The sequence below is a fragment of the Myodes glareolus genome, chromosome 14, assembly GCF_982192425.1.
Source record: "Myodes glareolus chromosome 14, mMyoGla1.1, whole genome shotgun sequence".
Taxonomy (NCBI): domain Eukaryota; kingdom Metazoa; phylum Chordata; class Mammalia; order Rodentia; family Cricetidae; genus Myodes; species Myodes glareolus.
Window position 1 is genome coordinate 1,426,472 of NC_142039.1, and position 15,952 is coordinate 1,442,423.

The following is a 15,952-nucleotide window of genomic DNA, read 5'->3' on the forward strand; positions in this document are numbered from 1 at the left end:
TAATTTTTTTAAAAGCTATATGCTTTTAAAATGTGATAGCACATTTTATCCTCTAGGAACTCAATGGCTTAAAGGAAAACTGAAAGTAATTCAAAAGTCATTTCTTTGTCTTCACTGATGTTTCTAACAGCAGACTTTTAGTTTCTAGCAGGTGTTCTGACCTCCCTTCCCCACTTCTCTAATGGCTTCACTTTTGATCATTTTCTACTTTCTCTGTTAAGTGTCTAGTTTCCTTAATTGGCTTCCAGAGCTTGGTCCTGGACTCTCTTCAGTTTGCCTACTCACAACTTAACCTGAAGGTGAACCTCTAAACCTATAACTCTCAAATCGGACCCTCTCTTTCTTTAAGTCTTATGTTCACCTTTTGTTTTCCTGTTGGACTTTCTTCTGTGTGCTTCTCTAGTACCTTAGCTTAGACATTCTTCCAATAGGACACTGGCACATCCTCAGAAAGATTTCTTATTTTTTAAAATTTCAGGGTAACACAGGTTGGTTGACTCAATGTCACCATTAACTTTCCACTCATCGTGTTTGTGGATTTTTATATCATTTATCCTCCCTCCTTTTTCTCCTTGCCCTTTCTTTTGAGATGATGCCTCCCACTTTTTCCCAAGCTGACCCCAAATCCTGGCCTTAAGTGACTCTCCTTCCTCAGCCTCCCAAGTAGCTAAGATCACAGGTATATAGCAGCAACACTGGTCTTGGATCCTTTAAAAGAAAGTAATTGCATAATCGCCTTGTTTTAATGCTTTGTTAATTGAAAAACTGATGCTGTTTTAGGTGTCCAATTGGTTTGCTAATGCTAGACGTAGGCTGAAGAACACTGTTCGCCAGCCAGATTTGAGCTGGGCCTTAAGAATAAAGCTATACAACAAGTACGTGCAAGGCAACGCCGAGCGGCTCAGCGTGAGTAGCGGCGACTCCTGCTCCGAAGGTTCGTTCCGACGTTCTGCTCCTGTCTTTGCTTTGCCATTACATAAGTCCACCTAGGTGTTGTCTTAATGGCTGGCCACAAATATTGTAGTGCCACAGATTTATTTTTTAATGAGGCAACTTCATCCTTACAGTATATAAAGCAACAGTAATTATAACCATTCCCTCTGTTTATAGGAGAAAGCATTTTCCTTAAAATTAAATACCCTATGGAACAATTACATAGGCTCCTGTTTTCTTTTACCTAAAAATTAATCTTATATATTAATTATATATTATATATATATATTAAAAATAATTCTGCATATGGCATATATTCTTTAATTTTGCATATTTTTAATGACTGTGACAGTTGAGCAGCTAGGGGAAGTATGTGCAAACACTAGTTGGTGATGTTTTTCCCCTTAGATGGAGAAAATCCCCCCAGAAATCACACAAACGAAGTGGGCTACAGCACCCCTGCCCATCACACTGTCATTAAAGGGGAGAACTCAGTGATAAAAGCCGGAGTGAGACCGGTGAGGCCAGAGTCAAGGGCAGCCGAGGACTACGTGTCACCTCCCAAGTACAAAAGCAGCTTGTTGAACCGTTACCTTAATGACTCTTTGAGACATGTCATGGCCACAAGCACTGCCATGATGGGAAAAACAAGGCAAAGGAACCATTCAGGATCTTTTAGCTCCAATGAATTTGAGGAAGAGTTGGTGTCTCCATCATCATCAGAAACTGAAGGCAACTTTGTCTATCGCACAGGTAAGTCCAGGCTTTGTTGTAATTATGGTAACCTGTGTAAGACAGATAGAAATCTGTGGCAGAGGGATTTATTATAACAGATATAAGAAAGCCAGAAGATACTTGATTTGCATAATTAGCATAAGATAATTATGGATTGCCATAATTAATTCTGGTGTAAAGCTTTTAAATTTTTTAAACTGGCAATGGCTGTATTTGTCAGTCAATCATGGTCTCAGAGAGCCTGAGATACTTTGCTCTTTAATAGTAAGGCTGAAAATATTCATTCTTACAGATAATTTTAATCATGATGATGTGATAACAGTAGTGATTTCTTTGCTGTGTATTTTGTGTGTGCATCTGTGTATGGGCCCATGTGTGCCAGACACCTTCCTCTATCGTTCTCAGCTTTATTCCTCGAGATTTGTTCTCTCATTGGATCCACCATCTCGTTGGTCTCTGACACACCAACACTGGGGTTACAGGCACATGGCCCATCATGCTTAGCTTTTTTATGTGAGTGCTGGGGGTCTGAATTCAGGTCCTCATGTCCATGCAACAAATTTGCTTTCCCTCTGAGTTATTTTGCTTGCCTGACAATAACAATATTTAAAAGATGCCTATGCTTCCTTTATAAGTAATCATAAAAGAATTGTGCTGGACTGTGGCTAGCCATGCAAATGTTTTATGTTCCATCTATTCTTTTACATACTTTGATTGCTAGAAGTGATAGGAAATTAATACAAATTAACACACCTGCCAGCATTTTCAGAAGGAGAAACACAAACCTAGATCCACTTACTTTGGAAGCTTAACTTTTATACCTGGAAGGTACAAGTTGGGCTGATAAGTAGCTTTGAAGATTTCATATTCATTCCAGAAATATTGAGCTGATTTCTACATGTCCAAAGCATTCAGATGGAGTAGCAGGTTGGTAAAAATTTCTATCTTGATTTTAGCTCAGCAGGACTTGCTTTTAAGGAGTCTTTGAGCAGAGTTACTTTGGAATAAGGGATAGGTGAGATTTACATCTGGTACTGATGCAGCCTGGCTCCTAAAAACACCAATGAATGAGTCTAATGTTAGATCTGGAGACAGTAAAGCACTTAGCCTAGCCATTTACACCACGGATGAGAAAGCCAGCCAAGCACACACAATAGTTAAGCATTGACTGAACAGCACAGCACAGCTGAACCTGCACAAGAAGTTTCAGGAGGGGCACCTCTTGTATCTACTACCACCAATCATTGCCCATAGTTACCCAACACTAATCAATGTCTGTAGCTATACTACTGTCTTTATTTATCCTATTGCCAATCAATGCCTATAGTTAACTAACCTACCACCACCAGTCATTGCCTGTAGTTCACCTACCACCATCAGACATTGCCTGTAGTTATCTTACCACTAACAATCATGTTCTATGGTTATGCTACTGCCATTGACAATGATGTTATTCCCTCAGAATTTATTAAGTACCATGTGTCCAACATCATAGCAGAAGTGATATCTAAATTGTATTCTTAAAGAAGAATGAGGTAGATAATTTCCTGTCACTGAAAACTTTTCCAGTAAGATTTAGTTCATTTTTTTGTTTTATGAAACTCATTTATCTTTCTTTATTGATTTTATCGAGCTATACATTTTTCTCTGCTCCTCTCCCTTTCTCTTCCCTCCCCTTATACCCTCTCCCATGGTTCCAATGCTCCACATTTACTCAGGAGATCTTGTCTTTTGCTAATTCCCATGTACATTAGATCCATGTATAACTCTCTTAGGGTCCTCTTTTTTGTTTGTTGTCTAGGTTCTCTGGGATTGTAAATTGTAGGCTAGTTTGGTTTTGTTTGGGTTTTTTTTTTTGCTTTATATCTAAAAGACATTTGAGAGTGAGTACATATGATATTTGTCTTTCTGGATCTGGGTTATCTCACTCAATATGATGTTTTCTAGATCCATCCATTTGCCCGCAAATTTCAAGAAGTCATTCTTTTTTCTGCTGTGTAGTACTCCATAGTGTAAATGTACCACATTTTCCTTATCCATTCTTTGGTCAAGGGGCATTTAGGTTGTTTCCAGGTTCTGGCTATGACAAAATAATGCTGCTATGAACACAGTTGAGCACATGTCCTTGTGATATGGTTGAGCATACTTTGGGTATATATCCCAAAGTGATATTGCTGGGTCTTGAGGTAGATTGTTAACTAATTTTCTGAGAAATTGCCATACTAATTTCCAAAGGATCTGTACCAGTTTGCACTCCCACCAGCAATGAAGGAGTGTTCCCTTTACCCCATATCCTCTCCATCATAAGTTGTCATCAGTGTTTTTGATCTTGGCCTTTCATACAGGTGTAAGATGGAATCTCAGAGTACTTTTGATTTGCATTTCTCTGGTGGCTAAGGATGTTGAGCATTTCCTTAAGTGTTTTTCAGCCATTTTAGATTTCTCTGTTTATGCATGTACCCCATTTTTTATTGGATTATTTGTTCTTTTGATGATCAATTTCTTGAGTTCTTTGTATATTTTGGAAATCAGACCTCTGTCCAATATGGGGTTGGTGAAGATCTTTTCCCAGTTTGTAGGCTACCATTTTGTCTCGTTGACCATGTCCTTTGCTTTACAGAAGCTTCTGAGTTTCAGGAGGTCCCATTTATTCATTGTTGCTCTTATTGTCTTTTTTCCATTTTATATTTTTTGCTTCTTTATCAAAAATCAGGTGTTCGTAGATATGTGGATTGATATTTGGGTCTTCGATTTGGTTCCATTAGTCCTCTTGTCTGTTTTTATGCTGAAAACCAGGCTGTTTTTTCTGTAGTAGAGTTTGAAGTCAGGGGTTGTGATGCCTCCAGAAGTTCCTTTATTGTACAGAATTGGTTTGGCTATCCTGGGATGAAACTCATTTTTCAAGTTATGTTGTACAACAAGGACCAAGTGAGAAAGAGTAGATGGTGAAACCTGTGGCTGAAGTGAATGACCTAAGAAGTCTTCTTAGAGATCAGCAAGCATGTGATGGCACAAAGAGAAGATGGGGTCTGGAGGTGCTACTTACCCATCAGCTCCCCTGATAATGATATGGCTTATATACGACAGGCTCTTCTCTGACTATTGAGCACCTCTCTTTGAAGTAATGATATTTGTTTAATTCTTACTGAGTAGTTAGCCCACACCCCTGTCATTTACTGAGTAGTGATGATACACTTGGCCCTGCCTTGGGGACCACACATTTCTGCATAACTTCTACATGAAGAGCCTGCCATGGCAACAGTAGAGCATTAGGAAGAAATCCACATTAGAACACCAAGTGCAGCCTTCAGAGGGGTTAGCCTGAAATCTCCTCAATTATCTACAGATGTGAACAGTGTTATCATTCCAGAAGTGTCAGGACATCCTTAAAGAAATGAGTTGACATTTTTCAGTTTGCATCTCTATCTTCCACATCATAAAGTAATTCCAAACACACACAATATAAAGACAGCCTCAGAAGGAAGGATTGGGTAAAGTTAAAAATAAAAAGTTGAAAATAAAAAGCCATTTATCCAATAATGAAAACAAAGAAAATCTGTATTATTATCTGAGTAGAGATTGGAGTTAATTTCGAGTTTTAGAAATGTTTTCAGAGAAAGAAAAATAAATTAAGAAATTCCAAATGCAGGTGTTTAAAAGAAAAACAAAAGGAAAATGGGGGTAAAATGAAAGTCATAAAATAAATTAACCAAAAGTTTGAAAGCAATAATAAATAAACAAAAATAGTCACAAATTAACATTGGAGATGACAAACTAGGTTTATAGACAAATGTATAGTTATCAAGAAGACTTTTTTAAATTATCATGAAGGGACTGGGGAATGGCTCTGTGGCTAAAGCATCTGTCACACAAGCAGCAGGCCTCAGGACCACAGTTGAGATCACCAGCCCCTCATGAAAGTCTGTAATCCCAGCACTTGAAAGGAAGCCAGAGGCTCTCCGGAGAAAGCCAACTAGTGAGACCAACTTGACCAGCAGGCTCTGGTTCAGTCGAGAGGCCCATCCTCAGTGGACAAGGAGGCAAGTGGTTGAGGAAGACTCCAAATGTCAACCTGGGGCTAACATATGCACATAGATACAGTACATACAACATGTGCAAACATATGCACATAGATACAGTACATACAACATGTGCAAACATATGCACATAGATACAGTACATACAACATGTGGAAATATATGCACAAACATCCCTACACATCTGCAACTGTGTATATGCAATAGATTGATATTAGCCTTGAAAATAAAAGATAAATTCATAAGTAAGAAAATTTTATAAGTAACCAATAACTCAGGAGAAATTCAGGTTTTCAGTAAATCCAGTGCCCCAAAATTATAAATTTATTAATCCATTGAACTGTTTTTGTTTTTTCAAACTTAGAGTAAATAAGTCTTCAGTTTTATATATTTTCTGGAACATTTAAAATTATAAGAAGTTCTTCATTTCTTAAAAATGTAGATGTAATCCTAATCCCAGACAAGATTCAGATAATAGAGAAAGCTTTTTTTTAAAAAAAAAAAAAAACATGTTGAGAGATTTTTTTTACAGTTCAACAGAAGCATGGAATACAACTAGGCATAAAATTTACATAGAGAGGTATAGCAAAGATTTCTTGGAAGAAAAATTACAATTAATGAGGTGCATTAGGTAGCAACTGTTTATTTAGAAAATGGTGTTCCTTATAAACACATTTATGCTACCCAGTGAAAACAAGGCCATCGCCTGTAAAACGCCCCTTGTGCTGACTCTTGAGAACATGCGCTCTTTTCAGAGGGGATGAAACGCACGCTCAGGAGGGGGCTGTGCCTGCACTTGATGATTTTCAGACTTAGATAGTTTATTAGCTGCTTGTTTTTCTTGGCCATCCTGAGAGCACTTGGTGCATACTGAGTACCACTCATCTGCCGGCTCCCTGTAGAAATAAAGCCCATTTTTCAGTTATCCAGCCAGTGAGAAAGCAACCTACACATGTAAACTTTTTCATGCATGTGTGTAAACTTAAAAAGAACAGTTTGATTTTTTTCCTTAATGTCCAAGCTTGGAAAATTAAGAGAGAGAGGCCAACGGCCTAAACGCACTGTGCTAAGTTTCAGGCCAAACAATAAATGGCTGTCTTCAGGGGGACTGAGAGATAACACTGTCATAGCCAGGTTTCTATGTGTGTCAACAGAAGCACAGGGCACTCTGAATGCTTTCTGAGTCGGCACTGTGGCTTTCCTTGGTTCCTGAGCCTACTCCAGATCCCTTCATTGATGTATACAAAGGCATTAACTCCATTTTAAAAGAACACTGTAAGTGTGATTTGTTCAATTGGCTATGCTAAGCAATTATATTTCTTGCTCTTTGTGTAGATCAGAGTGGCCTAGAACTCACAGAAATCTGCCTGCCTGCCTGCCTTCTGAGTGCTGAGATTAAAGGTGTGCACCACTGCACCTGCCTTTGTCCTTTCTTATTAATTCATCAGAGGGAGGAGATAGTCTGTGGGTTATGAAACAGAAGCCATCGATGCATGAGTGTTTTGTTAGTTTTTACATAAACACTATTTCTCTGTATTTTGAAGCCTTGGGCATTATGCCAAAGCCATAATAAATCCTCAATAAATATTCACTGAGACATTTCCAATACAACTGATCAGAATTCCCAATGTTTTTAATACAGTAAAGTGGCATTGCAGGCAAGCAGTCACTTAGTATGTCCATGGGAAGATCTTGTGAGTTAAAGCAGCAAACCATTTTCCTCCTGTTAGGCTAATGAATGGGCATTTTCAGATACTTGCTGGAATGAGTCTCTTGTCACAAACTGACACCCAAGCCTCTGGTGCTGAGGTGGGTCTGAGGCTTTATCCCTCTGTCCTCTCTCTTCCTTATGTTCTCCCACAAAAGCAACTAACTATGCCACCTTATAAAAACAAGTCCTTATTAGGGCCTTGCCTAGAGGATTTAAGTCTGCCTTTTGCTTCAAAACCAAATCTATTGAATTTTCTTCTCTCTCGTGGGAGGAAGAAGTTTCTAAGTGTGGTGATTAGAGGATATCAGGAAAGCCTGGAAATAATACTTAAGGATTTCTGCTTTCTACTTGGCTGGAAAACAAGGGCTGTGTATGTCTGTCTGTATGTGTCTGTGCACATATTCACAGATCGCAAATGAACCTCTTTATAAGTAACTGGGTCATTTAGACATTTCTCTGAACCCACCGTCAGTATATAATTCATCAGTGTAACCTCCCAAGAGGCTGAGTATTTCAAGTTCATCTTGTTAAACTGACTTAATTAGTCACGTGTCCTAGACAAAATATACAGGCCTCTAGGACTGCTGTGTGATGTAAATTAATCATGTTTAGCTTTTCCCATGCTTGACTGAGATGAATGTCCCCAGTAAAGAGTAAGTTTTGATGGTGAGCAAAAAGAACCATATTTTTGGTACATGGGACCAACACTTTAAGATATAGGAACTATTTGGACTGCCTGCCATTGTTGCAGAATCAAAGCCAAATGAGAGGCAGTGGAGTTGCTGAAGACACGCACAAAAGATGGTGGAGGACAAAGACCAGCTGCCATGTCTGAGTGTCTTTGTCTTAGCTGAAGGTGGCCCTTGGAGGGATAAGATGTTCTTTTCTCTCTCATTTCCCACATGCTCATGTATGTTAGAATTTAAACTGATGTCTGTAGTAAGCTCCAGGTGTGCTAAATCCAGAAAACCACTGGATAAACCTGGGATATCACCTCACTCCTGGCTTCAAGTCTTTGGAGCTGCTCTTCAGAACTTAGTCCATCCTGTCTGAGGTTCTCCTGTGCATAGACTCATTCCCTCAAGGTTTGAAGACCAGGAACCCATGATTTGGCCAGCCACTTCTTAATGAAACTTGCATAAATGACCCAGAGGTAAGATTTTTAGAAGATGCTTTAGCAGACATTTTTTTTAATGGTGAGAATCAATTCTTCTGTAGCAGTAACTTCAAGATCGGTACCAGAGCATATGGCTATAAAGGCAGTGGTAGGGTTTTGTGAAGGACAGTGCATGTGGATTTGTGTGCTCGTGAGATTTGTCTTCAGATCTTTAGGTCAGAATTTCTGCTCTGGAGGCATTTTTTGTTCTATCATTTATTTATTTATTATTTTTATATTCTGACTTGCCTGCTCCTTGTTGAACTTTGTTGGATTACTTAAAGCAATGTTTTCCTAATAAGACAACAACAGTTGATAGACTGCAGCAGAAAATAATGAGACCACCTATATCTGGTTCAACGAGTGGCATTTGAAGGATATATAAAAGTTTACCCAGTTGGTTTTGGCCTTGTACTTTACCGGTCAAACACCATCTTGGAAGGAGGTAGTCAATATGGAAATTCCAAGACAGCAGAAATTTAAGTATAAATGTAAAAATACAGGGGTATATGCTCTTCTGACATCATAATTTTAAACACTGCTTTCAGGATGTTTTGGGGACTCTTCTTGTGTTTCCTGCCTTCTTGGAGAGTTTCAGTAAGTCATTACTTAAGGCTGGGATCAAACAGGGCCTTTGACAGTGAGACAATGGTCCCGCCCCGAAGCCACACTCTCATCCCCCAGTGCTTTAAAAAGTCTAACTTTTCTATTCAGAACCCTCAGATTTGCCACAACCCTAACTGCACCCTAACTTCTCTGGGTAAAGATCAATGTTTTTTGAGGGATTTTGAGATTCAGAACTTTCCTAGTCGCTAATTTTAAAGCAGTAATATTTCAAATGAGATTTATAGACATTCTGGGGATTGGGTAAGATTATGACAACATTAGACAATCTGTAGGTTCTCAGTAAACATTCAGTAATGGCCGTGATGGCCGAGCCCACTCACAGAGCTTATGTGGGGAATTTCAAGCAAAGTGATGTTTGAATTTATAGATTCACTTGAAAAATATGAATGAAGCTACACTAAGTGTCTCCCTCAGTGAAGAACTTAAAGAGGCACAGGCTGGAGAAGGAGAGATGGAGGGAGGGAGGGAGGGAGCAAGGGATAGAAAAACAGAGACTGACAGTCACTCGCTCCCTGAGTGACTCATTCTTTGGTAGTAAGAAAGCCAAAATGAAGATCTGAGACTCCCAGCCTCAGTAACCACATGACTTGCCAGTGAACCCAAAGTGACATCTTAGCTTGGAGAATGCATAGATTTTGTCAGAGATGGGTTTGATCCAGACATATCTGTCCTTTATTACATAGCAATACTTAAGACAGACAGCAATACTAATTTACTAATTGTCTGAATGCAAGAAACTGATTCTTTTTCAAAACCATTTCTCTGTGTTTACATACGTGTGTGTGTGTATGTGTGTATGTGTACATACACACATACACACTCATGTACATGTATACATGTACATGTGTATACATACACACTCATGTACATGTACCTACTCATGTACATGGTAGGAAACACACATATGGTGACCAGAGAGTAATTTAGTGAAATTTGATTCTCTCCTTCTACCTTTATGTGGGTCCTGGAGATTGAACTAAGGTCGCTAAGGGTGAAACTCAAGCACTTTTACCAGTTGAGCCATCTTGCTTCCACAAAGTGTATTTTGAAATGCAGGCACATTCTGTCTGTCCACTAGGTAGTGATTTCCATTGCCTTTCACGCATTACAAGTTCTCAGTGGCCCTAAATTGGTGATGTATTGATTGAGTTTTCATAGACTCCCTAGCACTTCAAATAGTAATATATTTGTTACATAAATATTTCTTAAGTGAGTGAATTGGTGTTTTAATGTTTTAGTGTTACTGCTCTTAAGATCTTGACAGACATTCAAATGTGCACAAGTGGTCTTTATTTATTACCACGCCAAGAGAAAGAAAAAGATCCTGAATAAGTTACAGATAATAAAATATAAATTTTTGAAACCAGGCAAAACTTAGATAAAATCAAGCTCAAAAGAGATTGTAAATGAAAGAAATTCAATTTTAAGTAAAAGAGGAACTTCCAGGAAATTCATTGGTAATAAGTGGGGAAGATAAGCTAGTCTGAAGAAAATCCATCAATGAAGGAAACATCAAGCAGGTGGGTTTGTCACCGAGAGCATAGTCTTGGAGGAGAGCCTTCAGAAACAAAGTGAGATTTAGACCCATCCATCAGGACTCTTCTGTCTCTTTGGGAGTTAGCAAGAAGCCAGGACAAAGTTTTGCCTTCTTAAGAATGACTGTTTGGAGTTGAGGATGTAGTTAGAGTTCATGCCTCCTAAGGGTAATAAAGACTCAGGTCTGCTCCTTCCTCGCTCCACCTTACACTTTAGAATAGCAGACACCTTACATATCCCCTCTCTTCTGTGTAAGAATTAACAGTTTTCCTACTGAAGACATGTTTATGAGCAGGAAGCTTTGATCCTGTAAAGGCATTCTCGATATTCTGTTCTGATTATTCTGCTGGCATATGTCAGCAGATCCACCATGTCTGTTTTCTGATGCTCAGACTTGCCGCAGAGGCAAATCACCTCCTGGGCAGTTCTTCGGATGTGCTTGTCCATTCGCATTACTGTGTTTAAGGCTGTGTCAGTGTTTCCATTAAGAGACTTTTTCATTCCCTGGAGTTCCTTAATGTCATTAAAATTTGAGCCAAATTCAAACCCTGGTGTAAAAGTGTCTTTTCCCCCTTTCTCCATGCATAATAAATATAAGCCAATAACCCCTCACTAATGCTAAGTTTAGTTTTGTGCTTAAACACGGATGAGACTGAAAAAGAAATATTGACACCTCTGTGTAGCCCAAGACTGAAGACGATGTAAAAAAATGTTTACTGCTTCTGAAAATAAGACATTTTTTCTGTTTAATGAACATGGATGTGTGTACTCTACCCCCTCTCTGTCTCCCCATGTCTGTCTGTCTCTGTATCTGTGTCTGTCTCTCCCCCCACAACCTCTGATTAGTTCCCCCACTTCTGCTTCTCTACTTTGTTTCTAGAATTCAACAGGTATTTTTCTGTCTAAATTTTTCTGTGTAGCGTTGCTCTTACAGAGGTTTTATTCTGGGTAAATATGTACTTTCTGCCAACCCTAAATATTTTGGTCCTTTGAAGTTTTAAGGCCTCATGTATTTGTTTTCTATGACTTATTAGATTGTCGATAACTATGAATTTTCAGGAAGAAAAGGAAGATAATAAACTTGTGTATCCTAAGAAGTTGGGGCTTTTATTTGTTTGTTTGTTTCTCAGAACTTTTTTCTTGTTTTTGCAGGTTGGTGGAGGATAGCATGTTTAAATAGCAGTTTTGTACTGAACCGGCCCTCCCCATTGGCAGCTTTGTTTTTGTTGCTCTCAGTGTGGTTCACTAAAGGGGCAGGTGGCCATGGACTTTCCTGAGGGACTCTCAGATCCCATATCTTACTTCATGATGAGTAAATGGCTTTGTGTGTACCATAGGAACAAAAAGAAGGTGCTTTTTAGACATGAATTGCTTAGTCTAATTGCTTTGGGTAATTCCAGGTACTTAATTGGTGTTTAATGAAGAATTCTTGAATCATTAGTGTTGAACTTTTGAGAACTTAAAATGGTTGTGTGTACATTTCTATCAATTTCATTGAAATTTTTTTTAAAAAAATCACATATTATTATTGTGTGTAATGGAGTGTGCATGTGTACTCGAAGGTGTGTGTGTGTGTGTGTGTGTGTGTGTGTGTGTGTAGGTTAGAGGACAGTTCTGCAGACTGGATTCTCACTTTTCATGTTTATGTGCATTCTGGGGCTCAAACTCAGCTTGTCAAGATTAGTGGCAAGTGCTTTATTCATGGAGCCTTTTTGCAGGTCCAGTTTCTTTCTTGTTCACATTAGAAATTGCAGATTGGCTTCAGTTATAAAAGAGAATAAGGAATGGTTTGTAGACGATCACCAGTCATTAACAGTGGTGGCTGGAAGTCTCTGTGGGCTACATGCATACTCTTGCTTGTAGTGGCAACAGATGTTGAGCACATGGGACATTATATTAGCTTTTGAAAGTGAGCAGTACCATCTTCTGTCTACCTTTACAGCAAGGGAGCCTGAAGTCACCACCAGGAACAGCTCCCGTACTAATAGCATCCCAATTAGATGAGGCTTAGTCTCAGGTGTAAGCATGAGCACTGCCCTTCTGCCTCAGGCAATCCTGAGACTTCTCAGCCAGGTAAGAGAATCCTGAGCTGGTCCAGCAGGACAAACAGTTCGTGGCACCTGAGCTTCTGTGAAGGAATTCCTTCTGAGTACTTCCTAGAGCCAGACTGAGAGCACTCCATCAGCACTTCCTAAGGTCGGGGTCTAAGATAACCAGAATGAAGTTTAAACTTCACTGGCTCAGGACACTAGGGAGCATCTTAACACACTGGCCCTATAGCCTGGGTGATCTCCAGTATCTTCCAGAACTGCTGGACTGCACACAGTATTAAAAACTACCTCACTGCTGACATTTGGAGCATAAATAAACATCTCTGGTGGAAACAATGTGTGTGTGTGTGTGTGTGTGTGTGTGTGTGTGTGTGTGTGTGTGCAAGTGTACGTGTGTATAGACGTGTGTGATAGAGTAAATTTTGCCTTTGAGTAGTTTTCATTCAGGAGTACACTGGGAATGTAAAGCGAAAACTGAAAACACACAGAACTTGGATGAAAATGAAACCTTTAAACCACTGGAAAGTGGTGGGAGACAACTGTCTGTCCAGTGAGTGTTCCAAGGGACAGACTGCTCATACACTTCACACAACCACCTGCTCACTAAGAACGCATTGTCCCTTCAGCCGAGCCAGACTCAGGCGGTGGTGGACAAGGCTCAGTATGTAGGGCTGTTTGGAGTAGGAATGCCCTGTTCTGCCAAGACTGTCATTATGACCCTGAAATGTGCCCTTTTTCAAAGGGCCAGAATTCAGAGGCTGTCCCTCCAGTTTCCACACTGATTTAGACAGCAGATGCATTAAAAGGCAATGTGGAATTTAGAATCATTTGTCATATTTCTTCACGGCAAAAAAAAAAAAAAAAGGAATGGCTATCTGGCCAGAGAAAGAATTCCTTAAGTGTTACTATGTCCTGCATTTCTAAATGTAAAATCCCGGGCCAGAAGTTGTTGGGTGCCAAGGACCCTTTCTGTGGTGTCTCAGCCTAGTGTGGGACTGACAGCTGTGCTGTTGTGGCTGCTTGTGGTCCACATGGCCTTCTTGAGTTGCATCTGAAGCCAAGCCTGTGGATGTTGTTGTTTTCCATGGTCACTCACTGTTCTGGTTCCTTCCCACCCATAGTTCTCCTGTGAGCTGCTGTGTCTGTCACCGCCGCCTCAGGAGGGTAGCTGGTCTTTTTTCACTTGTTGAGCCTCCTGCCTCCTTTATTTTAGACATCTTAAGAAATATGGCTCCAGTTTGGCTTGTTTTCACATCTCATGGAGACCATAGTTTCTCTAACCTGTGTCCTTTCTCCTTCAGAAGATTTTTCTTAAAGTAGACTTACACTCTGCTTAGAAAATGTAAAGAAAAAATCATCTGGAATAGTAATGGTTAACTGTGCTAAAAAGTATTTGAGGACTGTTTCACCATTACTGTAGTTGAAGCTCTGAAGTTTCTTTTGTACATACAGTAACTTTCCTCGCACTAGAGAAAAAAATACCAAAGCTCATTGTTGTGATTTCATGACATCTTAACTACTCAGAAGACCATTCCTACCCTACCTGGAAACACATGAGTGGAAAGTATTCCAGGAGCAACAGGAGCCCAGGGAACAGGCTTGGCCTGAACTTGTTTGCACAAGACCCAAAGAGGGGCTCCATCGGCACATTCTAAGTCGAGTCAATATTTTTATTGTAGTTAAAACACCTGTAGCCCCTACTGGAGTTTGGAAAACAACTCCAGTAGGGAGCTGGGCCCAGATTTTCTCCCATACCAAAGTCTCATTTCTTTACATGAAGCAATGGGAGGTCACAGACAGAGCAGAGGCAGAGGCCAGGTCCTGGGCTAGAAGTCCAGCTGAGCCAGAACTGCTAGCTGTGGGTTTGTGTTCTGAGGTAGGTCCCTTTATCAGCCCAAGTTCCTTTTGCTGTGAAATGAAGGAACATGATGATGTAATCTGTAAGTGACACATCCCCAAAAATCTGTGACTCTTTGGGAACCATCAGGGAGAAGGAAACACAGAACTCTGAGAATCGACCAGGTAGAGGCCTACCATGTTACCCACCCTGAGGAAACACAGCTCAGAGAAATAACTGGGTAGAGGCGTACCAGTTACCCACCCTGAGGAAATACAGAGCTCAGAGAATTGACCAGGTAGAGGCCTACCACGTTACCCATACTGAGGAAACACAGCTCAGAGAATCGACCAGGTAGAGGCCTACCACATTACCCACCCTTAGACTACATTGGGCTTAGGGGGCTCCGAGGTCTCAGTTGTGTCTATCATGGTGGGGTTTGTGTGATATGTCATTTTAGAAGGATCTAGCCCAAGTTTATAGCCACTGCTTTTGCTTTCTCTAATATTTTAAATATTTAAATTGTATAGCACAGTTTATAATCTATTCTTAGAATTTATTTTTGTAAATTACATGAGGTAATGACCTGACTTCTGTGTTTACTCATTTATTTATTTACTGGGATTTTATTATAGATAAATAAATAGGTTTTATTATAGATATTTTTAGATAGGGTCTCAAGTAATCCCAAACCAAGAATAACCTTGAACTCTTGGTCCTCCTGACTTTTGCTCCCAAGTCCTGGGATTTAACTTGTAGTTTTTTTTCTCCACACGATTGACTGAATGCAGCAACAGTTCCTGACTGGAAAGGCTGCCTTCGTTATACACCAACTTTAGTAGAGTGCCTATTTCTAGATATTATTACATTTGATCAGACTTAATATATTCATTGTATAAGAGCAGACCACCCTCCCAACTTTGGTCATATAGACCTTTTGACATTTAGCAGCATATGTCCATTTTCATTTTTCCTCCAGATATTGTCATCTAGGTTTTGAGAAGTTCAATTTCCAGCTTTTAAGTAAATTTGGCAAGTTCTATTGAAAAGTAGAAATTAATTTGCAGAAATTAATTTGGTATCACTTTGAATATCAGTCTATTAGCATTATTACTTTGGGGAATATTTTTGTCTTTAATATATCAAGTCTTCCCAGAAGGAATTTTCATTCTGTTCAACTTTTATGACATTCAATACAGTTTTACCCTTTACATGTAATTTGCGTATTTCTTATAAAGTTAATTACCAGATATTTTATGTGTTCTTAATTGTTTCATTGTATGTAATTTTTGCCAGTTATATGATATAATAGTAAATTAACACTGATAT

General features: G+C 39.4%; 1 protein-coding gene across 4 annotated transcripts in view; it reads left to right on the top strand.

Annotated features, from left to right (window-relative positions):
- Window positions 1-15,952, top strand: part of Mkx (mohawk homeobox) — a 66,061-nt gene that overhangs the window by 10,065 nt on the left and 40,044 nt on the right. For 3 of the 4 annotated variants that reach the window (XM_048461132.3, XM_085698911.2, XM_085698909.2), the window contains exons 4-5: window positions 781-934; window positions 1,342-1,686. In XM_048461132.3, the coding sequence (XP_048317089.3) occupies window positions 781-934; window positions 1,342-1,686 (499 nt within the window). Of the gene's footprint in view, window positions 1-780; window positions 935-1,341; window positions 1,687-11,887; window positions 12,142-15,952 lie in introns of those variants that run through there. The other variant, XM_085698910.2, reaches the window with a different exon arrangement.